At 35.3% G+C, this 27,782-nt stretch overlaps 1 protein-coding gene across 4 annotated transcripts in view; it reads left to right on the top strand.

Annotated features, from left to right (window-relative positions):
• Positions 1-27,782, top strand: part of CNTN6 (contactin 6) — a 293,831-nt gene that overhangs the window by 256,010 nt on the left and 10,039 nt on the right. For all 4 annotated transcript variants that reach the window (XM_065885736.1, XM_065885738.1, XM_065885739.1 and 1 more), the window contains 8 exons: positions 11,960-12,135; positions 12,508-12,625; positions 13,261-13,419; positions 13,541-13,690; positions 16,489-16,559; positions 24,158-24,392; positions 24,504-24,619; positions 26,204-26,390. In XM_065885736.1, the coding sequence (XP_065741808.1) occupies positions 11,960-12,135; positions 12,508-12,625; positions 13,261-13,419; positions 13,541-13,690; positions 16,489-16,559; positions 24,158-24,392; positions 24,504-24,619; positions 26,204-26,390 (1,212 nt within the window). The remainder of the gene's footprint in view (positions 1-11,959; positions 12,136-12,507; positions 12,626-13,260; positions 13,420-13,540; positions 13,691-16,488; positions 16,560-24,157; positions 24,393-24,503; positions 24,620-26,203; positions 26,391-27,782) is intronic.

Raw genomic sequence — 27,782 nt, 5'->3', positions numbered from 1 at the left:
TATATTAATTATAATTAATGAACTATAAGTCTGTACTTTTTTATTATGCAAGAAAATTATCACTGAACCTATTATTGGTTAAAATTTTGCTTTGTTTTATTTATTCTTAACAAAAATAGGGGGTGTATAGCTTGTGCTTTATACCAAATAAAGAGGCCAGACAGATGAGTACATACCACTTCTTAAAGAGATGAAAAGCAGAAACTTTGAAATTAGATTAACTAGTTCAATTACTAACTAGCATGAAATCCTAAAGATTTTGTTTTTGCTGTTTGATGTTGTATTCTTTATTATTGTCATTAATTACACTCTATTAAATATACATACTCTGCTCCAGGCACTGTTATAGCTGCTTTATGTACATCATCTCACTGAACCCTCCGAACAACACTTTGAAGCAGATGATCATTAGAGATTAAGGCACAGACATCTGAAAGTACTTGCCAAGTTCCCTTGTTATTAAGTGGCAGAACTATTTTTTCCCTTCTAGTAAATTTATGTAATAATACTTACATGAGACACTTTTACATGACATTGTTTAAAGTTCAAAGAAAATAAAACTATAGTAACTTGCAGATATTAGTACTTCTCCCTAAATACTTCAGTTTTCCTTTGTTAAATAGAGTTCAATATTTGTTTACATCTTTATCATTTGAGATAAACTTTACATATATAATGAAATACATGTCTTAAGTGTAAATTTGCTGAATTTTGGCAAAGGCGTACACCTGCGTAACCCCTAACTTTACCAAGATACATTACCATCATCCTATAGAATTTCCCTCATGCCCCTTCTTAATCAATCCCTACCCCCACCCCAGTCCTAGAAGCAAGGACTGTTACAATTTTTTTCTGCCGTAGATTTCATACAAATGCAATCATACAGAATATACTCTTTGGCATCTGGCTTCTCTCACTCAGCTTAAATCACTAGCTGTCAACCTTCTGTTTTTATTAAAAATGAACAAAACTAAACAAAATTTGACCAACAGTAGGTTTAATCTGTGTAGTTAAAAAAAAAAAATCTTGAATTATAAATATCTTTGTCTCCAGTTTCCTTCCCAAACTTGTACACACTTATGCCCTGAGTATTGGGTTAGGAATTGGAAGTTCTGTAATTTTTCTCTTGATTCCAGTCTGAAGCTAAAAGAAGTGATTAGACTCCTCAGTTACTTAGGCATTCTATTTTTAAACCAGCACAGTGGTCACTCAAGCTCTAGTGACATTTTTTTAGGAAAAATGTGTGTCATTACAACATTAAGAAAAAAAACCCTCAGATGCAAGCTCTGTTTTAGGTCTGTGGATCCTGAACACTCAAGGAAACAGTTACTAGCAAATTCTTTCAAGCCAAAAAAAGGAATGGGGTAGGAGCGGGCCAAGGGGGTGTAGAGGGGAAAAATAATCAAATGAACTGATTGACTCTGATTCTCCTCTTCTGGATTTGATTCTCTCATTTCATCTACCCTTATCCCAACATAAATGTTCAGAAGAAAACATTTTCTATTAGGTCCTGTAGGCAAGCAAAGTAAAATTTCCTCATTCCATCCCTTTTAAAACTACAGAACACTTCAACCTGATGTTTTACTACAACCCAGCATAAAGTTACAGTTGGAGGACTGAGCGAATGCTATCTATTTATAGGAAATATAAATATGATCCCATAAATAGTCATTGCCTATTATGTATTACTGCTTTGAAAGTGAGTAGTTGGCATATTTAATTCATTAAGCAGAATCTACAGTGCATGCTCTTTTTAAATAGATGTCAGGCTCTGTTTTGATTACTTGTTAATATAGAAGATCTGTGTTTACATTTTACATTATTACTTGCTAGGGAATTTTTCAGTGTTACCTTGCCTGATACTTAGACTTGTTTTCTCATTTAGACAACTCAAATTTTAGACAATTACTTTCTCTAGACAATTCTTCATTTGTTTCTTTTACTCTGGGGCTCAGGGTAGTCTTTTAATATTTGTTCTAAATCATTTAAATATTGAAGTGGAAGATAAATGGGTTATGGTAACTGCAGAGAAACTGTAATATACTGACCATGGTTACTTTGTAAATTGGAATTAAATCATGCTCTGCCTATGGTGGAATATAATATAAATACCAAGTACTGCATGTAGATTTTAGTGGATATAAAACAACCTAGCCTACTGCAAGTGTATGTACAAAGAGGAAAAATGTATTAATAAAGATTAAAAACTCCTCCATTTCTTGCTTGCCAGAGGTGGGGAATTAAAGACTCTATCACACTGATTTCCTTGTTTGTTTGTTTTCTCTACAGGGTTTATTTCAGAGTACTAGCTTTGATTTTCCCGTGCCTGCTTTTCCTAGAGTCAGTAATTTTCTTGTTTGTTTGCTTAGTTTTCTACGGACTTGGCAACAATTCATCCCTCAGCTCTATCTCAACTTTCTTCCTTTAATATCAATCTACCTTTGTGTCGGGAAGCCTGGTTTCCTAAGCACCATACCTTTCTCTTGACATACTTCCTCATTTGGGTAAACTGCATCTTCCTATGGATTTCTGAGGACCAATTTAAGAAAAATGCAATGTTTTTGAGATCTTTCTTGTTTGAAAATGTCTTTACACTATGATTACATTTGATTGATGGTTTAGTTGGAAACAGAATTCTGGACTGGAAATCAGGATTCTTCATAAATCTGGAGATGTTACTCTGCTCTAAAAGCTGAAGCCATTTTGATTTCTGACCTGTTGTTTGTGACATCTTTTCTCTCTCTCTCTCTCTAGAAGTCTGTTTTTCCCAGTGTCCCACAATTACATGATGATGTGCCATGGTGTAAATTTATTTTCAACCTTTTTACAGGGCATTTGGTGTACTTTGTCATCCTGGAAACTCGTAGTTCTTGGTCCTGGAATATCTTCCCAAATAATTTAATAATTTACTCCATTTCTTTTTCTGAAATCCCTATTATTTAATAGATTTCCCAAACTGGTATTCGAGTTTATGCGTGTGTGTATGTATGTATGTATGTAACTATTTACCTATCTATGTATATAATATTGTATTTTATATAATTATATATATATTTAGATATATATAATTTATATACATGCTCATGATTTTTATATATATATATATATACACACACATATATATATATATACACTTTTGTTTGTTTCTCTCTCCTCATAACCATTTTATAGCTTTGTTGCTCTATCTTCTAGGAGATTTTCTCAACTTTATCTTCCAGACTTTCTATTATATTTTTGTTTTTGCTATTTTGAAAGAATTTCTAAGTGTCCTTTTATTTTCTGGCCTTGCTCTTTTTCTCCCCCTTCCTCTGAAAATATTGCTTGTAGTTTTTCTATTTTCTAGTTTATTTTTTATGCATGGTCTCTGTTGTCCCAAACTACTTTCTACTCTTTCTTTGTTTTAATCCCTATCCTTTATTAAGAGGTGTACAAAGATACTTTGTGCATCTGTTGTCTGCTCATATTTAAGAGTGGGTCACTAAAAGTCTTACAGAAAGCTCTGATCTAGTGTGGGGATTTTTGAACAACTGGACTTCACATTTAGATGATCTGGCCAAGATATTTCTTTGGAAAACTCTAAGGTCACTATATTTGGATCTTTTCTTGTAGGCTCATCAGATCCCTAGGAAAATGTCCCTCACCTCCCACCCAGGTTTCCTGCCTGGAGAGCAAAAGCCCAGCAGACAGCACCCTCAGAATGTTACAACACATGGATCTCAGCCCTCACCCTGTACATGTTTCCTTGATTCCACTATTTTCAGTAGAAGCCCCCCACCCTTAACTGCTTGGTGACCAGAAGTTCAGAGACCCTCTGATGCATATCCTCGCAGGAAAGTAATTTGCTGGTCTTCTTCTGAGACGGGAAAACACTCTTGAGACCAAATAGCATCCTATTCATAAATTCCAAAATGAATTAATTCATAAAGACATGCTAAATAAGTTTTCTCCTCAGCCTTCCCACTGCCAGCCTATGACTGACCTTTACAGTAAGTCAGTTAGAAGTCATTCAACTTCATTCCAGTTCCTCAAATTTTGTCTCCCCTTTTCATCTCTGTTTTGGTGGATTAATGTCTTAGAAAAAAAAATTCTTTTGGCATCATTTTTTAGATGTTTATAAAGAACTTGAAGTAAATACTATGTAATCAATTATCATCGCCAGGATGTTGTATATCCTATTTTTTATTGTGATACTATTTTTCTCTGCTAATATTTAGAGGAAGTCAAGCTTTAGCTATTTTTTGCTTAAACAAAATTTGTCAAGTAATCTAGAAAGCACAGTTTGGGAGATTATGGGTCATGGACTCAAATCTTCCACTTGTACACTAGATATGATTCCCTCTCACATTCAGGGACATTCTCTCTCTCTCTCTCTCTCTCTCTCTCTCCTTACCCCCTCCCTCTCCCTCACTTGTCTTTTTCATCTCTATTATCCCCTCTAATGCATCACTCCCACCATCGTACTTGCATACTGTTACTCCCATCATTAAAAAGCTGTCATTTTCTGACCTTACTTCCCCTCCGTACTGCCATATTTGACTTTTCTCCTTTATATCAAAACTCTTTTAAAACGTTGTCTGTACGAGCTTTCTTTTTTCAATCTTTCTGGTCAATTCTGTTTTGAATCCATGCAACCAGGCTATTTTCCTATCATTTCATCAATACTGTTCTTAACAAGGTGACTAGTAGCCTCCACACTGTTTTATCCAGCGGTCAGTTCTCAGTCATCTTACTTAAAGTATCAGACTAGTGATCACACAGTTCTTGATACACATTTCTCACTTGGCTACCAGGACATAGTATTTTTCAGGTTTTCCTTTAACATCTTGAGTCATTCCTTTTCAATTTCCTTTTCTAGCTCCTCTGAATCTTACCAATTTCCTAAATTTGGAATATCACAGGGAACTGTCCTCGAATTAAAATCTACAAGCTAATTCCCAAAATGATAACCCAGCTTAATTATCTATCTTAATCCCAAATCCAACTGCCAATTTATCTTCACTTACCAATTTACTATATCATAACACTAACCTCCTAACTCTCACTCCCAGAAACTGCTCCTGCCACAGTAAATCCCCACTATAATTAATGACAGCCTACACCGACACTTGCTCAAGCCAAGTCCTTGTAGTCATTTTCACTCTTTTCCTTCTTTCAAACCCCATATCCCATTGTCCAACAAATGGACTCAGCAACAAGATATGTAAAGAATCTAACCAGGTCCCATAACTTCAATGACCAAACATTAGTTTAAACAATTACTGTCACTTTCCCAAAGTGTGTCTCTAGCACAGAGATACCCAACTAAGTTTATTTTGCCTCCTAGGGGACATAGGGCAATGTGTAGGGATATTTCTCGCTGTCACAACTGAAGGATCTACTAACATCTAGTAGGTAGAGGCCAAAGATGCTGCTAAATATCCTATAATGCACAGAACAGCCTCCCCACCTCACTCTGAATCCACTTACACATACATGCGACAAAATATAATCTGGCCCAAAATGATAACAATATTGAAATTAAGAGACTCACCCACAGCCTCAAAAGTATGGGCCTCAATTCCATCTTTGTCTCCCTTCTAGAAGCTTGAGTGTTCCTCTTAAATTGTAGATGAGTTTTTTGCCTCTGTTATGCAAATCCTCTAAAGGCTCCTCAGTTTGGTGTTGTTTTATTTGCTCAGTATTCACACTGATGTACACCTGGAAGAAAGTAAGGGTTCAATACTAATTAAATGGTTTTGAATAAAATACTGAATAAACAATTAGTATATTTTTATGTTAAGGGTTTCTACATCTGTCCAAAGTAGTGCTCACTTCTTTTTCCAAATGACATTAAGTATCATACTGTTGAAGCTATTATCTAAAAAGCTACTGATAAATGGCCGAAATATTTCCAACCCTACACATAATCTATTAAAAAAGTTAATAATATTGGTGAAACTTCTGTCCTGAGTAGTTGAAGTAGATTTATCACACAAACATCATACCAATATCAATCACAAATAATGTAAAAATATTTTAAAAATAAAAATCTCAAGCAGAAATTTTGGTGTTCTCACAGTGCCAGAAAGAAAAAAAGTGGGGCTCATAATCAACCAAATAGAATGAGGCCAGCTAAACAATTCAATCTGGAATCAAGACACCTCAGGGATTATGCCCTTAGTAATAAAAGCAGAGCAAAATTGACCAGGACTTAAAATCAATGACTCAATTTGTATCAATTCCTGACTAGATTCTGCTCTTTTTCAATTGCCTGCTTAAAAACTAAGTCTTCTTGGGAAAAATACAACAAAATGAAAATATTTACATTTTGAGCCACAGTGCCTGACATTTCATAAAATGTTACCAATAGCTGGAGCCAGGACCAAATGACCAAAACCCAGGGAAATATCAGATAACAGCAACAAGTCACGGCTGATTGAAATATAGAAGCTATCACACAAGGGTTTTAAAATAATTGTGATTAGTATGTTTTTTTAAAAGATGACAAGATGGAGAATTTCAGAAGAGAAATGGCATGTATTAAACATCAGTTGGAAGTTCTAGAAGTGAAAAATACAAAGGCTAAAATTAAGAACAAAACAGACTGACTTAACAGCAGATTAGATATGGTAGAGAAGAAGATTAGTAAAGAGAAAGATATGTGAATACAAGATATCCAATATGGAGAGGAAATGCAATAGGAAAGACAAAAAAGAACACAAAGAATATATTGTCGATGGTGAATAGGTCTAACATACATGAAATTGTGGTTCCCAAAGGGGCAGAGAAGGGATGTGGGATGACCAGTTTGAAGAAAGATTTTCCAGAGAGCTCAGAAAAACTGAAAATGACATCAGTCATCTATTCAGGAAATCATATGAGCCTTAATTAGGATAAACACAAAGGAAAGTTTAAATAAGCACATAGTAGCGAAAACAAAGGAAAGAAAAATCATCGCAATTAAAAAAAAACACATTATCTTCAAAAGAATAACAATGACAATGACAGCTGACATAACAACAGAATTAAGGGAATCAAGAAGACAGTGGAATGACATTTTTAATGGTCTGAAAGACAATACCAATAAAATTCTATTCCCAGCAAAATATCCTCTCAAATGAGGACAAAACAGAGATGCTTTCACCAAACAAAACCTCGGAGAACTTATCACTCAAATCAGCACTAAAAGAAATACTAATGAAACTCCTATAAACAGAAGGAATGTGGTCACAGATTGAAGAAGAAATTAAAAGCAATGGGAAGAGTTAATATGTTGATACGAGGCTAATTTGAGATTCTGAGGAATTAGGAAGAGGACCAAATTTTAGAAGTTTTTATTTCTAGTCTTCACAAGTTAACTAATGAGAGAAAATATCAGAGACTTCCATCACCTGTTTTAAGTGCTATTTATACACTAGTTTCCTTTATATCAGTATCTTAATAACATTTCCAATAATGTCATAGACAAATGAAGGCAGAATCACATGTTGTACAGAGGGAGAAAGATTTGATGATTTTTCTTAACATTCGTCAATCTTTTGAGAGGAGTTGATAATTCAGAACCACCTGAGCAGTTATTATTCTGAACAATGACTGTGAAAGAGTATCACTCACAGATGGAGATTTCAACTGAGTTAAAAGTACAAAAGAAACAAACAAAAAGTGACCAAAAGTAATATTTTCTGGATGCTCAGGAAAGACTAATTACATGATGGACTGCCATCCCTGGCTTGTAAAAATGTAGCTGGGGATCATGATATGTAATAGTGTTTGGCCATTGATACAGGGAACAAGCCACACTTATGTTTAAAGAAGTCATGCTTAACAGTTCTGAGAGAAACTTTGTTACTAGTTTTCATGTCTCCTGAGGTGTTCTTAACTAAAGATGGGTTCTGGAAATATTGTCTATTTTGACAAGGTGAATTTGAGTAAGGCTATTCATCAAAAGCATTATATATTTTATTAAGCCTTTCCTTGTACTTCTTAAAGATAGGATTGTTAGATCAAGCTGTTTTCATATGATCTGAATCTCACTGAAACAGACTGAAAAGAGTATATATTAAAATGCTGTAATTTTATGAACTCTCCATTAACGCATGTCATTCAAACTTAGAATAACCTTCAAAAAGTGGTCGGTCCTCTTCACACTAGAAGCTGAATGGAAAAGATGTCTCCCTATTCTGTATATAAATATTCACTACCCCCATCATTTCCTTTATGTCTTTCTTTTATTATTATTGAAAATTAGAAACACACAGAAAAGTAGAGAAAACAGTACCAGGAACACCTATGTACTCGTCAATCAGGGTTGATAATCATCAACTCATATCCAACTTTGTTTCACCTATACCCTCACCTACTTCTCCAACATCCACCTCAAATATCTAGAGGCAAATCATAAACATCATAATTTCTTCTATAAATCTTTCAGAATGTATTTTTAAATGACAAGGGGATCTTTTCAACATAACAATAAACCAGTTTTCCTATCTTAAAAAAATTAACAGGGGCTTCCCTGGTGGCGCAGTGGTTGAGAGTCCGCCTGCCGATTCAGGGGACACGGGTTCGTGCCCCGGTCAGGGAAGATCCCACATGCCGCGGAGCGGCTGGGCCTGTGAGCCATGGCCGCTGAGCCTGCACGACTGGAGCCTGTGCTCCGCAACGGGAGAGGCCACAACAGGGAGAGGCCAGCGTACAGCAAAAAAAAAAAAAAAAAAAAAAAAAAGATACAGCAGTAGAATGCATAAACAGGCGTTTTGGATTATACACAAACCATTAAGCCACTTTCAGTTTCTCGTGAAACCTCCACAAGTTACAGGATATGTCCGAAGAATCTAACAGTTCCATTGTTTAAATTTACATCTCAATTCAGACTTAAACAGAATGGATTTGTATGAAGAGATAAATCTTTCTAGAAAAGACTGTTCCTTGAGAATCATCAGCTCTAGATGATCTAAGATTCACATTTCAAAATAATTTATCAGAAATTTATTCCAATGTTGTCACAGCCTATAAAATACTCTCAATGGTTCCATAACAATTGCATCAACAGAAAGATCTTTGCAAAAATAAAAAAAATCAAAAAGCATCTGCGATTTTACATTTGCCACGTGCAACCGATGTCAATCACTTAAAAATAAAATTGCTAAAACATAAATTCTGATGACCTAATAAATTTATAGAACAGTGAGAAAAATCTTATGATCAATCAAGATATAACTTTAATAAAGTATTATTTAATGTATATATAAAATTGAATCAAAAATATATTTTTGTAATTTGTATGTTTATGTTGTTACTCATGTATCATTATTACCCTGTTACATTTTGTAGGTAATATATTATTATTTTTATTTATTTATTTATTTATTTATTTATTTATTTATTTATTTATTTATTTTTGTCCCCTGCATCGGCAGACAGACTCTCAACCACTGTGCCACCAGGGAAGCCCCGGTAATATATTATTTTTAAAGCAAAGTAATTTCAAAGAAAAACACCCCGCATTTTTATTTCATACTGTGACCCAAAAACTGTAGCTGGCCCTAAAAACATCTAAAGCTTACATTCTGACTACCACCATCACCAAGCTTCATATTCTCCACGTTCCACTCCTGTTTTACTCTCCAACACTTCTTTCCAGCAAAATGGCTGCCTTGCCTCAACAAACCATTCTTCTTTGCACAGATTGTTTGTAAATGCTCTTGCCTGCATAGTGAATAAAGTTACTTCTCCCTGCCTATTATGTTTACTTAGCTAACTCCTATTTGCCTTTTACTGTCAGCTAAAGCAACCTTTTCCCAATAAACTGATCCCTCAGGATTCACTATTTTAATAGAATCATTTACTTCTAATACATGGCACTTATCACATTTGTAACTATGTATTTCTGAGTATGATTTGATTAACGCCAGCCTCTCATTTTATTCTTAAATCTCTGTGAAGGCAAGCACCACATCATTTTTATTTGGTGCTTTTTTTTTTTCTTCTCCTTCCATTGTATTTCCGATACTTAGCAGACAGCTGGAATTTGGTAGTTGCTCAATAAATATTAGTTAATGAATGAATGAACTAGTGAGAACATGTAAACATTATAATGAATTATAAATGCTTCTTATTCATGAAGTTTTAGTCATTATTACTATACTACTGACAAACTATGTATATAGGGAATGATTTGTCTAATTTTGCCACTTTGTGGTACCATAAATGGAAGGAGGGGCTTTCATTTTTAATATTTGAAAATTATTTTAACCGCATGATCCAAAACTTTAAATCACAGCAATTTTGCTCTACCAGCACAACCAGTTAGCCAACTCATCCTCCCATAAGTGTAAATAAGATATTAGCGATATATTTTTTTCAAGGATACTACAAGAAGGAAAATATTCTCTAGTCTTAAAATGTGTTACTGAAACCCTGGTTAGTATTTATTCTTTCTTTGTGGGAGACGTCTGAAGGCGGCTTGGAATGAAGAATGGACTTAGTCCACAAAATCATTCTTTAAACTTTTCCCCAGAAATAATTAGAATAAAAAGTACACGTGTCTAATATAATAAGGTAAAGAGTATCTTTAAAATATGAAAATATGAAGACACAGATACAATCTGATGTAGATTTAGATTTTCTTCATTATATTCAGAAATAAAATATGTGCTTTTTTCCATGACTCTTTTATCAATATGTACCTTAAAGCCCAAGATGATTACTTCCTACTTTTTGTTTATTAAGGAAACAATCACAAATTTTAAAATGTTGGAATAATACTTAAACATTCTATTGATAAAATACAGTGGCACACTCATCCATATGAACATATAAATTCAACCTCAATGCTACTTTGATTTCTTGAGCAGCACAAAGAAGCCAGAAGGAAAGTAAAGCTTTTAGCCTATGTCCTAGAGGGTAAAACTTTACCTTATGAGTGATCTTTAGAGAAAGAGATTTTCGAGGGTCCTCATTTCATTTTGTTTTGAAACTTCTTTATGTATGATACTTGCTTTCACTATAATTTGCCAAAATCCCTAATTCTTAAATGTAAATCCCTTAAAACATACTTTATTTTGGTAAGATAGTGCATATGTAAATCCAAATGTATGTCCAGGGTTTTTTTTGTGTGTGTGCTTACTGAGTTGCCATCTTAGTCAATTCTTAGTCCTCTAAAATCAAAACTATGTATTTTTTTATAAAAATGTAGTCAAAAATGATATCACTATGAGTCTCTTTTAACCACAGAAATATAGGATTCACAAGTCCAGCTGGAACACTGTTTGGAATTATCCTTTGAAATGGGTCAATGACATGATATGACTTGTAGAGCAAGGGCTGATATTGTGACTCCTATTTCTAGATAGAAATTTTTTTATGATAGATGTGTAATTCTAAAATTGTAAAATCTCGATGAAAAAAGTTACCTCTTTCCTATTCGTGCTGCACCTTTATCTAAAATAGAAAGTTTTTATCACTGCTATGTCAGAAATAGAATAAATATGTTGTATTCACATTTTCAAATATAAGCTTATGATTATAAATCTCGATATAATATAAACTAATGTAGTTATGATCTTAGGGATGCAATTTGTCTCATAGTATATGAAATTAACATAGAATATTTAGAGCTGTAACCATTGTGTGGATTGTAATATTGTGGCTGGAATTTCAGAATAAAATAATAATAAAAATGGTGTGGTGCATTCTCTACGTAGGGACTGCTGTCTTTTGAGGTCCACAGTTTTCTATGAGCTACTTATTTTTATATTAAGTATAAATGAAAGTATGTCTTGAATTTTCTTACAAGTAATAGGCTATGTTGATTAATGCAGAAATATTTGAAAAGTGGGAATATAATTTTTCATATTGTAGAGCTTCATGTTTTATTTATATAATTTCAAACAATGGCAAAACCATTCAAAATATATATTTTATAGCCATATGCTAGCATTTGATAAGCTTTTATAATAATAATATTTTTTCTCAACAGAGAGGACTGTTATTACCGTGGCACCTTCCAAAATGGATGTTACAGTTGGCGAGAGTATAGTCCTACCCTGCCAGGTGTCCCATGACCCCTCCATTGAAGTTGTATTTCTATGGTCTTTCAATGGAGATGTCATAGACTTAAAAAAAGGAGTGGCTCATTTTGAGAGGATTGGAGGAGTAAGTTGCTGAAATTTTTAAGTGTTTAATAAAATGAATCAAGTCTTTTACATGAATCAATATCTTTCATAATTATTCTCCCCATATTGATTTGCATGGATAGTCACTGTCTGTTTATGAAGTTGCATCTGTTTTTGTTTTGTTTTGTTTTATGTCTTTCATAGAAATGCTTGTGTTCTGGATGCAATTAGAATAAAGTGGATAATAAAAAGGATCAAATATGAGAAACTATAATGATACTAGTATATCTCCTAATTTCAGAGCTGCCTTACATTTAGTATTTATTCAGCTGTAAAAAAAAAAAAAAAAAAAAAAAAAGGGACCTGCTGGGTATGATTATGTTTTTATACTTTTTTCCCTATCTATCTGCAGGAATCTGTTGGGGATTTGATGATAAGGAATATTCAGTTAAATCATTCAGGAAAATATCTGTGCACAGTAAAAACAACTCTCGAAAGTTTATCTGCCGAAGCTGATATAATTGTGAGGGGTAAGCATAAATGGTGAAAATGAATGAGCACACAGTTTATTCACAATCAAAAATGTTAATATGTATTGATACATGGTAGATCTTTGAGTAACCACATTATGATAAAAAAGTGAGATAAATAGTACAGATTTTTTTATTTTTTAAACTCTAAGACTCCAGGGTACGGGTATAAATATGGATATTGAAATGAGTGGGTTTTGTCTCTTTATAAGGAATGGTCAGACTTAGCAAGCAGTGTCGGTCCCTATAGACATGCTTTCTATTCATAATAAACCATTCTTGTCAGAGCAGGGTCAAAGTCACATGTTCCTGAAGGTCTCCATATCAGATGCATTTATTTGAGTTAGCTTTCAAGAGAGAATGGACAAGAACGGTTCTCAATTTTTGAGGTTAATTCCCTATCGGATGATATTCAACCATCCCATGACTGGCATTTTCTAATCTTCAAGGGAAGCATTTCTAAATTAATCTCTCACCATGTAAGTTGAATTAATAGGGATTTATCTCAAATAATGTGCTAAAATACATTATGTTCAATATTTTATTTTCTAAGCATAACAGATTAGACTATCTCTGTCCCAAATCCATGAATTTAATAAGTTCCAATATATTTATCATAAAACATATTTTTCAAGGTCCCCCAGGTCCCCCAGAAGATGTAAGAGTGGAACACATTTCCAGTACTACTTCTCAACTAAGCTGGAGACCAGGCTCAGATAATAACAGTCCCATTCAAATATTTAGTATTCAGGCTCGGACACCATTTTCTGTGGGTTGGCAGGCTGTTTCTACAGGTAAGTGACGCAAGTAGTTTTGAATAATTTTCTAAAACAGATGGTGTGTTTGTTTAATTGAATAACTGATTGTTTTTAACTAGTGCCAATTTAGGGGCCTGAAGCATCCCCTTCTTTTCAGTTCCAGAAATTCTCAATGGTAAGACATACAATGCAACAGTGGTTGGTTTGAGTCCTTGGGTGGAATATGAGTTTCGTGTTGTTGCCGGGAATAGCATTGGGATTGGAGAACCAAGTAAACCATCAGAAGTGTTAAGAACCAAAGCATCAGGTAAGAAATCAATGTCTTCTAAAGATGTGGAAGACCTTTTAAAGTATAGTTCCTCAAGAAAATAAGTGAGGAGGGTAGTATTTTTGGTCCAAAATCAGAGGCAGTAAATCGGTGGCTCTTATTTTCCATTTGTATGTGCACAGAGCAAGGTGTATTTTCTCCCAAAAAGTGAATTCAAAAATAGATGATTATAGTTAAGCAGGCATGTCAAAAATTAGAATTTTTCAAAAGCTGTCCTCTCATCTCATCTATTTTCTAGCCAAAATCCATTCAAGAATCTGTAGATTTGTAAATGCAAATGAGTTACTGCTTGTTTCATTAAATGTTGTAGCCAAGAATTAACTGAGACTCTGATGGTGCTGCCAGCCACACATTTCCATCTATTTCTCAACTCTGACCTAGCTGCAGCTTCATTGAGCGATAGTATAAATTTTTCCACAGGCAAATGAGGTAAATTTTAAACTCATTTAACAGAAGTGCTAATTGAGCATCAACTGGTTCACTGAACAGCAGAATTCAAGTGGAACCTGTCTCAGAAATCACACCACCTTAAGCTCTTTTCAATGGATCCTTTGTTCCACTCTTAAACTTTCACATCCAAGGTGACATTTGATCTGCGCAATGCATGTAGCCAACAAAGTTCACATTCTTATCCAGTCACCTATGGAGTATCACTGATGCTGCTGGCTTAGTTTAACAAGAACTATTTCAACGGTGTGTGCAACTGTCAGATGTCAATAAATCATTTTTTTTAAACTAAAGGTAATGCTAATCATTTTATTATAGGATTATGGCTGGAAAACAGCATATTTGGTAGTGATATCTTAAATCATTCTAAAAGTTTAGAGCTGAGAGGAGGGTCCTCACTTTGATAAGAGGAAGAAAAGGAAGACCAGGATGTTAGCTGATTGTTTTGGACAAAGTCAGGATTTGAACCCAGACATCCAGACTTAGGCACCAGCATTCACCATAACAGTGGGCCTTAACCTAAATGAGATAAAGACTGATATAAGGAAATGTCTAAATATAGAAATTCCCAGGCCCTACCACAGACCAACTGGATAAGAATCTAGAAGCGTGGTCCATGACTCTGGATATTAGCTTCAATTTCAGATTGTTTGTTTACAGCTGATTTATATTATGATAGTTTTGGGCAGGGTTGATGTTAATTCTAAAGTTTTTACAGTAAAGTTTTTATGTCACCTTCTGTTAACCATGGACGCTCTCATTTCAGTAGCATAATGAGACTTGGTATTCATAATGATTTCCCTGAGGCTCCAAATCATACTGAAGTGAGAGGTTGTGAGGTTTTGTTTGTTTGTTTGTTTGCTGCTATCATCAAAGACAGTTCTTCTCAATATGGCTTTAGGATGCGTATGGCTCATTTGAAAACTGAAGAAAAGAGGGACCTTTATTACCCAGAATATTGGAAACTTCTGCAAAGAGTTAAAGTATAATTTAAAATAATTTCTTTATGTATCTAAACTATTCAATTGTCCTGAAATATGTTACTGTAAGCTGTCGAGTACTAGAAACCCTGCAACTGTAGAAGCTATTCCAATTCATGCTGCTTTTGGCCAAAGGCATTGGAAGGCTTAGAAGACAGGGTATATGTTCAAGGCAATCTTTTAAATAAATTATGAAGATCAAAGCAGACAAAGTTAGGGTCAATCTGAATATGAGAGTAGATAACGTCTGGTGTTATTACTTAAAAGAACAATGAGATTATTATATCACTGTATCATTTATAGAGTTAAATATGTATGAAATGGGAATAAATAAAACAAGTAGTCTAGATTTATCTGAATGGTATAAATGGTGGGAGAAAATCTTGGAATGAGTAATTAAACATTACATATTTTAATTCAAAAATGATCGATATAGATAATTTTATCTATATATAAAGTATACCCTGCAGATTTACCCATTATCATAGATTTAGCATACTTTTGCTATTATTGCAGGGAAAAGAATACTTTTTAACACTTCAACATGTATAAAGTTTCATTCTGTTTATATACTATGATACTCTACTCATGCTCACAATTGGCATCGATTTTACAATTTGCCTTGAACTATTTATGTTTCATTACACTAGTCCTCACAAGGGTATAGTTGAAGGACATATTTTTTCCTAATTTGTAAAAATGATCAGTGTCTGGAATGTTCTACCACTGAGCCTTAGGGTCCTAGAGTTAAACCCAGGGAATCCTCTCAATCACATCCTTGATCAGAGAACAGTTTAGTTTGATTGTGAAAAATTAGAGGAAAAGTCCTGCTCTGTACTGAGAGATTTGAGATTCAAACAAAGAGTTATAAAACAAGAATTTTCAAAATTTATGTATCTTTAAGGATTCATTTTTAAATGTTAAAATATCCTGATGGCTAACAAAAAGAACAATTATTTTAGTTTATTTATTGAAAAATAATTGACTGCCTAAGTAACTCGTTTACAGCACAACTGTATAATTAGGCACTAAATCAGCAACGTCGCAGTTACCATCTGAATGCAACATCATTTTGCCAATTAGTAGATGATGCATAATAATGTCAAATATACGATGTTAGTCGATTTTTAATTAATTTTGGAGCCAGGGTGCTCTTGTATCAAACACAACTGTGTCCTCTCTCCTAGAAATTTGGATATGTGTAAACATAATTTATGTTCATTAAAAATGCAAGACTCTCTCATAATGTGTCTGCGTGAGATTTTGAAAGCTGAAATCCAAAAACAAAATTCTTCCCAATGAAGACGTACTTTAGTAATTGCCATCCTATGTTTCTCTTGGTTGCTTTAGTCCCTGTCATGGCACCAACAAACATCAATGGAGGTGGAGGAAGTCGGTCTGAACTCGTTATTACGTGGGAGGTAATTTTCTATCCAACTGAGTTACTTTAAAGGAAAAAGATTTAGCTGGCAAAGAGGAATATTGAAAAACAAAAAAGAAGATTTATTTGATCACTATTGAGTATATAAAAATACGTGGTATGAGAGACTCCTGATGATGCATTATTTAAAAGAGGTATTGGAAACTTTTTGTATTTCTACTAAAGTTAAGAGAGTGTGACTAACTCAACACTATTTGCTTCCAAATATAAGAAACAGAAGTTCAATGTCTATTGAAGGTGGGTCAGTAGCATTTTTGTTATTAGTTAATGAACTAGAAATTATTTATTTATTACCTCTAGAACTATTCATGAGTAAGACTCAGCAGAGCGCAGGTAGAAAATAATTTCCCTATCATTGTTCCTTAAATCCTTCCTTTGTTCTTCCCTGCATCTAGATGAAAGCTTAGGCAGACGGGATAGCTTTTGTAGTCATTATTATTAAGTATCAGCAGGTAGGTTCATTTTTATACTTAAAATTGTTTTCAACCTGGTTTATTATCATAAACTTTAGACTTTCAACCAATCTAAAGTTTCTCATTTCTAGACACTCAGGCCTGCCTCAGCGGAGAAATGCTATAGTGTGAAAGGGAATGCATAGACAGTTCTCCACCTTTTCTCCACTCTGCTATTCAATTTCTCCTTTCCCAAACTAGTTCCTCCAGAGTTGTAGTAAACTGGGATTGGGAGGAGAGGAAAAGGACAGAAAAAGTCCTGACTGCTGGTACATTTGTAATTTGACTTTGGTATACTCTAGGAATGGTAAATGACCAGACGTTGACTTTCATACAGCAGTTTTTTTGTTTTGCTTTGTTTTTTGGTGGTTTTTGGTGGTGCGGCGAAGGGAGCAACTTTTGGTTGTCGTTCCTTCGTGCAAGCTGCCAGAAGGTCTCCTCAGTTCCTGGAATCTGGTGGTCCATGGCCAGACTGTTCTGATAGAGGTTATCTCTCTCCTCTAGATGCTCTTTGTGGATACAGCATCATAAGGTTGCAACTCTATGATGACAGAGCAACCGTAACGTTGCTCATGGATAGCTCCCTACATGGTTTTCACATTTGCCCTCAGCAAACATGCACCTTTGCTCTATGTTCCATGGAAGTGCAGTGTGTCCCCACTTAGCCTCTCTTCACTCTGCCACAATACACTGTCCAGGTCTCTCTCCCCTTTGGAAGTTTCTCAGGCATTTGTCAGTTAAAAGAACCTGCATCCCCTAAATTACAGAGAATACATATCATGTGTTTCTTTCTGAAGCCTCTTCACTTGGTTAGGCAAGGGGTAAGAAGTAGCCCCTTTGCTTTCCCCTGGGTGGAGGGGTAGGAATGCACAGCTTTTTCTACAACCGTCTCAAAAGAAATATCTTCCTACTAATCTCTCCCTAAACAAACCAACATTCCCTTTCTGTACATTTCTCTTGGGTTATAGGCTAAGTTTTGCCAGGTAGACTTATATATAAATGGTTTGATATCTCTCTTTAGAATGCATGGCACTTCATACCTTTGTTATCAGCTTTGAGCCCCAGCTATAACTGATAAAAGAGCCTTGCCCTATTTCATTGGCCTGTGTACATGTTTCTGACACTGTGGCGATAATTTTCATAGCCAAAATATCCACTTCCGTGGACATTTTAATATCACACCTAAGAACATGATGGCTATGGGTGTTTTTAGTTAAAAATCATGATGTCTGATATATTAGAGGGGCTCTCATTGGGAGGGAGGGGTGGTTTCATCCCTCAGGAGATATTTACAATGTCTGAGGGCATGTCTGGTTGGTTACAACTAAGGCGAGAGGTTCATCTGGATAGAGGCTAGGATGCAGCTAAACATCCTACAATGCCCAGGACAGCGCCCCCCCACCGCCATGAGAAGAAATTATCTGCCCCCAGATGTCAAGAGTGCTGAGGTTTAGAAACCCTGTTGCAGAATAATAGGAATTCATTGCATCTGTAAATGATTTTACAGTAGTATAGGACCTTCTATATATATGGTCCATTTTATTCCTCACAAAATCTACAAACAATAAATGTTGGAGAGGGTGTGGAAAAAAGGTAACCCTCTTGCACTGTTGGTGGGAATGTAAATTGATACACCACTATGGAGAACAGTATGGAGGTTCCTTAAAAAAACTAAAAATAGAACTACCATGTGACCCAGCAATCCCACTACTGGGCACATACCCAAAGAAAACCATAATTCAAAAGACACATGCACCCCAATGTTCACTGCAGCACTATTTACAATAGCCAGGACATGGAAGCAACCTAAATGTCCATCAACTGAGGAATGGATAAAGAAGATGTGGTACATACATACAATGGAATATTACTCAGCCATAAAAAGGAACGAAATTGGGTCATTTGTAGAGACACGGATGGACCTGGAGACTATCATACAGAGTGAAGTAAGTCATAAAGAGAAAAATGAATATCGTATGTTAACGCATATATGTGGAATCTGAAAAAATTGCTATAGACGATCTTATTTACAAAGCAGAAATAGAGACACAGATGTAGACAACAAACGTATGGATACCAAGAGGGAAGGGGGGGCGGGATGAATTGGGAGATTGGGATTGACATATATACATTACTGATGCTGTGTATGAAATAGATAACTAATGAGAACCTACTGTATAGCACAGGAAACTCTACTCAATGCTCTGTGGTGACCTAAATGGGAAGGAAAGCCCAAAAAGAGGGGATGTATGTATACATACAGCTGATTCACTTTGCTGTATAGTAGAAACTAACACAACATTGTACAGCAACTATACTCCAATAAAAAATTTTTAAAAAGAAACAAAATTCTATTACAGATAGAGAAAAAGTAGTATTATTAAACCCTCTTCATATGAGAGAACACTGAGACACAGAGATGTTTTCTAAAGGTTGTAAACAACAGAGCCAGGAACCAGGTGCAGCTACTATAAAAGTTGTCCTTTCTTCTGGACGTCTAGTTTCACATATGCGTTATGGGCCTAGTACAGTGCCTGGTATGCGGTGCGACCTCCTGAAGTACCTGTTGGATGAACGGATGTGCACAGAGAGAGATGTGGCTCACTTGTGGAGCACTTACAGGATTTTCAGTGCTGTGCTGGACATTTCGTGTCATTTACTCCTCATGACAATGCTAGCCGGTGGCAATGCCACGTTCAGAAAAGAAAATAGGCTTAGAAATGCAATATAGGTGGGCAGATAAGCATCTGACTACAGGACTCTCCATGCTTTTTTACTTTGTCCTAAATTAGAATTCCAATGGTCCGTATGCAAAGTCATGGTTTAGAGAGGCCAAGAGTTTTCCTGTATGTGCCTTGAGTAGTAAGTTAATCAAGTTATTCTTGTTTACCAAACACGTTTGCCACAGAAACACTGACTCTCAAGTAGTCTAAAACAGGATTGGTTTTGTGGGATGGTGAGTAGGTTATTTAGGTTTCAATATTCTTTGAAGGCCATATAAGCATTTCATCACCTGCCTAACTTCACCCCTTGTTTTTTCTCCTCCACGGTCAGAAATTACTAAAGGTTGGTAAATCACAGCTTTTACTCAGTCTATACGTGAGGAGAATGGGAAATCCTATGTATACTATTCTTAAATAGAGATGATGTGAATTACCAAAAAAAAAAAAATCTTTCCACGATTTATAATGTTCTTTTTAAAGCCAGGTTCCAGAGAACATCACCTACAGGCCAAATCTGGCCTGCTCCCCGTTTTCCTAGCCAAATTCACCCACGACCATACCCATTCTCTTATGTGTTATGTATCACTGCTTTCATGATGTTGCAAGAGACCCTAGATCCCCAAATGCTCAAAATATTTAAGCATCTGACCCTCTACAGAAAACTTTTTCTGACCTATATTTTAAAAAAATTAAGTTAAAATCATTCCCGCTGCGTATTTCTTCTTGGGATATCAGATATGAGGATACTAACAGAAACTATTACATAAATGGATGCAAGTTCCCATTTATCATTCACATTTGGCATAATGTACATGCAGTTACTGAGCCAAATTCTTCTGGTGCCCAAACTTCTTTAAGGAATCAGTTATGTGTACTTAGAAGGAAATGCATACATTAATTTGAGCCACCAGAAGGCACACAGTAACACTTTCAATTCAGTGAACACTAACGAGTAGTGCAGTGGGGGTACAAAAATGAATTTCTTAAAAAAAAAAGTCTTTTTGTTCAGAAACTGACAGGACAGTCTTAACTCAGCCTGAAATGAGGTCAGGAAAGGTACCATCAGAGCATATCTGAACTATGCTGTGAAAAAGAACTCGGGCATAAAGAGACCATTGCAGGCCAAAGTCACCGCACTGTGGATGAAGAAGTACCCATTGAGCTTTCAACACTAATCCAGGTCCAACCACTGTTCTAAACTCAGTTTGACTCCACCAAATTCTCTAGCTCCACATTGAGCTTTCAACACTAATCCAGGTCCAACCACTGTTCTAAACTCAGTTTGACTCCACCTTTATGGTTTATAAGTACACTGTGGTATAATCGACCCGTGTTTTCTCCTGTGCCAAAGTAATGTGTATTTTGTGTATGGTTATTTGTTTTGGTTTGTTATCTTTCCACTAACCTAGACATGATATCTAACTTTAGGGATGTAATAACTGCTAACCTTTTTTAAAGGTATCTTTACTCATATGTTATTTTAGTTTGTACCCAAAATACCTGCAAGTTTGAGGTGCTTATGACAAATGTCTCATAAAAAATATGACTATAAAATTAGGCATATAGGATAAAAAACTGTAGAGTAAGAAATAAACACCCAAACTGCTCATTGATACACTTTTTACCTAGGGGGTCAGCCAGTAAAACTATTCAGCCTTGCAAGCTACATGGCCTGTTTCACAACTTCTCATCCCTGCCATTGTCATTCAAAAGCCACATATCATTATACAAATTAACATGTGTGACTGTGTTTCCAAAAACCTTTATTTTCAAAACCAGACTACAGGCCAGATTTGGTTCAAAGGCCATAGTTTGCTGACTCTTGGTCTATACAAAAAATGTAGTTCTTACAGACGCGGTGACGGAGAATTATACTGTTAATCTTTATCAGCTTTAAGAGATTTCATTACCAGAGGAAGTTTTGAATTTCTGTACTCTGCTGAATACTTTCTCTGCTTAAAGGAGAAAACTCTCTTTCTGGCCACGTTAAATAGCTATATATATTTCTCTATCGTTTGGCTCTCAGCCCATATGAAAGAATGAAAGTAAGGTCCTAAATAAGCCTTTTTTTCTCCTCTAAACTGAGCATGTTGGACTCAGATCTTTCTTGAGGGAACACCATGTGAAACATTCATTGCAGTTCACTACCAAAAACAAAAGTCCTCCACTTTCTCTGATGAACTAATAAACATCTTGATTAAATCTAAGATCAGAGAAGCACCCAAAAGAAATCAAATTCTCTAGCAAGCAGCTTAAATTCTCATAAATTTCTTCCATACCACTCAAAGTTAACCATTTTAATTCTGATCTACCTGTGAAAGGGAAGTGTCAACACAAGGAAGCATTTTCTTTCCTAAGATTTCAGGACATGTATTTTTCTTCTGCTTTTCACAGTCCATATTCCTTAGGTTGTTCCACATGGCAAGAAGCAGAGAGCAGCTCAGGTCATCTTGGTTAATGGGGATGTATTTTAAAGCTACATGGGAAGTAATGAGGATGGGAAAAAGTCTCAGTAACCAAGCAGACAGGGCAAAAGAAGAACCGGAACATCATTCATCACTGTTCTGAGAACCGTAGCCCTACCCTGCTGTCATGTGTTCTGGTAACCCAGCCTCAGTTCTAATAGTCCCTCCTGCTCCTCCTTCAGTTCTTCCTATTTACTTTACTTAGAGTTTACTTATAGTTTATAGTTTTCTACTTGACTAACGGCTAAATTCTATCCCTTCTCTGTATAATTTACAGCTTAGATTTTCTCCTAGCTTCCACTGCCTCAGTGTCCGTGCTACTGTATGTTTTCTACTTATTGCTTGCTCTAAGTTTATCTATTATTACCCCAACACACCTATGTTTCATATTCAAATTCCATAAGGGAGAGGAATTAATTGGGTTTGCTAGTCACTATAGAATTCAGAGATTCTGATGGATAAAGAAGTTGTGATACAAATATACAATGGAATACTACCCAAACATAAAAAAGAATAAAATCATGCCATTTGCAGCAACATGGACGAGATTATCACACTAAGTGAAGTAAGTCAGAAAGAGAAAGACAAATACCACATGATATCACTTATATGTGGAATCTAAAATATGGCACAAATGAACCTATCTACAAAACAGAAACAGACACACAGAGATCAGGCTTGTGGTTGCCTGGAGGAAGAGGGTAGGGAGGAGGATGGATTAGGAATTTGGGGTTGGCAGATGCAAACTATTACATTTAAAATGGATAAACAACAAGGTCCTAGTGTATGGGGAACTGTATCCAATCTCCTGGCATAAACCACAATGGAAAAGATTATTTTAAAAATAATGAAATGTATATATGTGTAAAAAAAAAAAGAAGAATTCAGAGATTCTGTACCAGAACACCTCAAAGATTCTGACCAAGAGGGTGCCTTTTGTTCTGGTGCCCACTGCTGGATAACCAGATGTGTGGTCTAAGTCACAGGATAATGTGATACAATAAATGGATACCTTTGGTAAGGAAAACCTCAGGAATAAAGCTGTGTGCATGAGAGACTCAAGCATTATGCCCTATCAGGTATGCCTTTATTAGTCTACATGAAAATGTTCAGAAATAAAAAGTATCTTCCTTTACAAAAACTAAATAACTTCTATCATTTTAAAATATAACTTTCTTATAAACAGCTGGAATATTTGTCTAAATTCAAGGACTAATTCATTTTCACTTCTTTATGTGATTATTTATAATGGGGAACTTGTATCTATTTTTGTTTTGTAATTTTAATAAATTTAAGTTTTAAATGACTCAGAATTTTGTCTCTGGGACTTAGCAAACTTTCTGTTGTTTGTTTTTTAATATTAAGAAAAGTGCACACTGATACTACGACTAATGAAGATGTATGTTTCAAAAAAATATATATATATTAGACGGTCCCTTATATGTTTGTGTTTGAGTAATAGTCTATATGTTTTAAAGCAAATATTATTACACATTGATTATATCACCTGTATTTTACAAAAATTTGTTGAAAATGTGAAAGGAAAACATGGCTAGCCTTGAAATAGTTAACAAGTTAATTTTGTGCTGAGTTTAAAATTTTATATCAAAATTATGTTTTAGCTTATAAAATCTTACAATCTTATAAACCATTTTATTATTACAATTTAGGAATAATCAGGAAGGATATATAAACATGTAAAACCTGTTTTACATTTCCATTTAAATTTTTCATTTATTTATCTGAGTGTCTTAAGTTGGGATCATTTTTCTAATTGGCATTCCAAATAGAAGTTTTTTTTTTTTTTTCAATACTTCATTAAACAGGGTAAATATCCATGCTATCTCTACAAAAGATATGCCAAACAATCAATAAACATAACAATAGCGGTACAATACCTTTTTCTAAATACTCAGTGATTGATCACTTCTGCCCAAGTCAATTCCAGAAGAACTACAGAATGGAGAGGAATTTGGATACATCATCATGCTGCGGCCAGTTGGCTCAACAACATGGACCAAGGAAAGAGTACCATTTGTAGACTCGTCAAGGTTTGTTTACAGAAATGAAAGCATCACCCCCCTCTCTCCCTTTGAAGTCAAAGTGGGTGTATATAATAAGAAAGGAGAAGGAGCTCTGAGTACCACGTCCATTGTCTACTCTGGGGAAGATGGTAAGTTGTGGTCAGCAGTGGAATGCTCCTCCTTGAGACTGTATGTATATTTTGCATTTGTTTTCATGAACAACTCTGCTGAAGATGGTTGTGTCTTTCTCTGGATGGTAGAACCTCAAGTGGCCCCAAGGGGAACTTCTGTTCAAAGTTTTTCTGCTTCGGAAATGGAGGTTTCATGGAATGCTATTGCCTGGAATAGAAACACTGGAAGAGTTCTGGGCTATGAGGTAATCCACATTAATTTCACTTTCTACTATGAATATGCCAGCTAGCAATAGCTCTGTTCAACAGTCCTGTACTACTAACCTAGTTCTTAGTATATGATAGTATATGTCTAAAGCTATAGAGAGGAATTAATGGAGGGGACCTTTCCGGGTGATCTTAAGCAAGCAAAGTAACAAATGGTACCATTTAAAGAGTAATCAGGTGATTAACTTATTTAATTATCCAAACTGCAGTCATGTTTTTTTGTTTTTTGTGGTATGCGGGCCTCTCACTGTTGTGGCCTCTCCCGTTGCGGAGCACAGGCTCCGGACGCGCAGGCTCAGCGGCCATGGCTCACGGGCCCAGCCGCTCCGCGGCATGTGGGATCCTCCCGGACCGGGGCACAAACCCCTGTCCCCTGCATCGGCAGGCGGACTCTCAACCACTGCACCACCAGGGAAGCCCAGTCATGTTTGTTTTTTGGGGAGAAGTAAACATTTAATCTTCAGTGATCTTAAACCATAGAAGAGTCTCACTGGGAAACCTGCTCTAAGGACTGAAGCATAACTTGCAAAAAGTTAGTCATCTCGGAAAGGCAGTTAAGCGATAAGAAAAAGCCTAAATTCTCCTAATCTGTCATTTATAGTCTATCTAGAATGAGGCCAATCACTTTGAATTTATGGGCCTTCATTCTCACAAAGTTAAGGGATAAGACTTATTAATCACTTATTGTTCCTTTGACTTGTAAATCTAATGATTCACAAAATGAGTTACAAGGTTTATTTTGGAGTTAGAATAAAATTATGATTTTGCCTTGTACTGTTCTTTTTATTTTTTTCTTTTTATCTGAACCCTCTTGTCCAAACAGAAAGTTCTACTCATATGGTAACAGACAGATGCCTCTGCCACTCCAATCCTAGAATGCCTTACCTCTTATCTGAACTCTATTTATTTCTCAAAGTTCATCTCTAGTCTCCCCTGCTCTTTGAACCCTTCTCTGATCACTCCCTGATACTACGTTTCTTTAAATTCTTTTAGCATTTATTTCCATATCACTCTTTTGGGATGCATTCTCTGCTTTCTTTTTACATATGTACTCTAATATCTTAACTAGATTATAAGAGGTTCAAAGGCAGGCACTATGCTTTAATCTCTCTTGTCTTTTCCAATATGCCTAAAACAGTGCTAATACACAGGAAGGCCTCAGGATAAGTTGAATTATTAATTCATCTATGATTTTAAAAAACTCTCCAGGAAATGTCAATAGTAAAACATAATGTAAGTCTTTGATTGATAGTATGAATCTTGTTTTTTTCTGACTTATTGTATACCCTTTGTTAAAGCTGTCAACCTTTAGATATTTCATGAAATATTTTATTGTGGTAATCTAAAAAAACCTAGGTTCTCTAATTTCCATTGTGAATTTGTATTCTTTTTTTTATTTTTCCCTATAAATTTTGGACTTTGACTATTTTGTTATTATTGTATAACCATTTTAATTGGAAAATATTCTCTCATTTATGCACCTGACTTCTTCCCATATGCCACTGTGGTTCACAGTTGTTAGGGAACAATAAAACTTTTTGTTCTTTGTTTTTAATGATCAGGTCTTATACTGGACAGATGACTCCAAAAAATCCGTGATTGGTAAAATTAGGGTCAGTGGAAATGTCACAACCAAAAACATCACAGGGCTGAAAGCTAACACCGTCTACTTTGCTTCCGTGAGAGCTTACAACACTGCTGGGACAGGGCCCTCAAGCCCCCCAGCCAATGGGACCACCAAGAAGTCTCGTAAGTATATATCACATTGCAGGGACCAAGATTCACCTACAGTTAGAAACATTCCTTTGCTCAATTTCCATTTCATTCTTACCACCTCATCATTTTACTGATCACTTTATTTAGTCAAGTGGGTTTGTCCCTTAAATCTGGATAACTGTTGAAACTTTCTGGTAACAAAATCAAAATGAACTGTTCTGATCTTCTTGGAATTGCAAAAGAGAAAATATTTTCAGTATAAATGAAAGACAGAATATAATGGCTCCAATGCCCTCTTCCAACTTGAGTTCATAACCTGACCTCCCATCCTTGGACTGTTAAGTGGGTTACTTAATCTTTCAGTCTCAAGATCCTCATCTGTAAAATGAAGGAAAAATAGTACCTATTTTCTCACTGGGTTTTGTTCAAGATTCAAACAGATAATTAATAGAAAGTGTCCAGTACATACTTTAGTAAATGCTTAGTCAATGATTTTTTTGCTTGTTTTTGTTGGTTTGGTTTACCATTTGAGTCTTGATGTGATCCTTGCACTGTCAGATACCTAGATCTTTCCTTCTATGATATTTTATCACTGCAAATTACTTGGTAGCCCCTGAAATCCAAGAATTAACTCTTGTGCTTCTTTTTATCTCCCTTAACAATAAGCTAAATATCTTTCACACAGATAGGACCTACTAAATAAAGGATGAAGAGTTGATTGTTGCTGCATTTGTCCTGTGAGTGAGTCTGGTATTGCATAAATATTCCATAATATGAAGCAAAGTAGTAAAGAGCAAACTGATCAGATGTGACTTAGTAAGAGCTGCAATTTGTAATTTTTATAATTGCATAATATTTACATATTTCTTGTATATTGTAGATGAACATAAATTGTGTTAACAGGCTTTTTAAAGCACATTCTTTGGTCTCTAAATCCCAATGAAAAAGAGTAACAAATATAGTTGCTGAATTCTGAGAATGACTAAGACATGAATTCACTGCTACTAACCGACAGGAAAAAATAGAGCTTGCCTTTAAATACTGCATTCGTTTTTCCCTGTGTATTGGGAAAGAATAGGTGGTTTTAAAAAGTTTGAAAATCAAGTGATACAAAGTTTTTTTTTCCATATACATATTTTTCATGTCCAAAAAGAACTTGGGAATCATCTCAGTTAATAGGTTTTTGATTACAGACCGCATTATCCACTTGTGTTCATATCACCAGCCAGTAGCCAGAGATTTGTGTTCTAATTCTGGGTACGTCAGTGACTCATGACCTGATACAGGACAAGACATTCCATTTTTCTGCTTTAATTTTCTTAACTGTCAAATGGAAATTTTCTCTGCCCTCACTATTTTCTCAAATTATCAATGAGGCACAAACGAGGTTCTGATTATAGGAGCACATTGGAAAATACAAAGTAC

The sequence above is a fragment of the Phocoena phocoena genome, chromosome 10 (genome assembly GCF_963924675.1).
Source record: "Phocoena phocoena chromosome 10, mPhoPho1.1, whole genome shotgun sequence".
NCBI lineage: Eukaryota > Metazoa > Chordata > Mammalia > Artiodactyla > Phocoenidae > Phocoena > Phocoena phocoena.
Note: the sequence above shows the minus strand (reverse complement) of the source record. Positions and strands in the feature narration are given on the sequence as shown.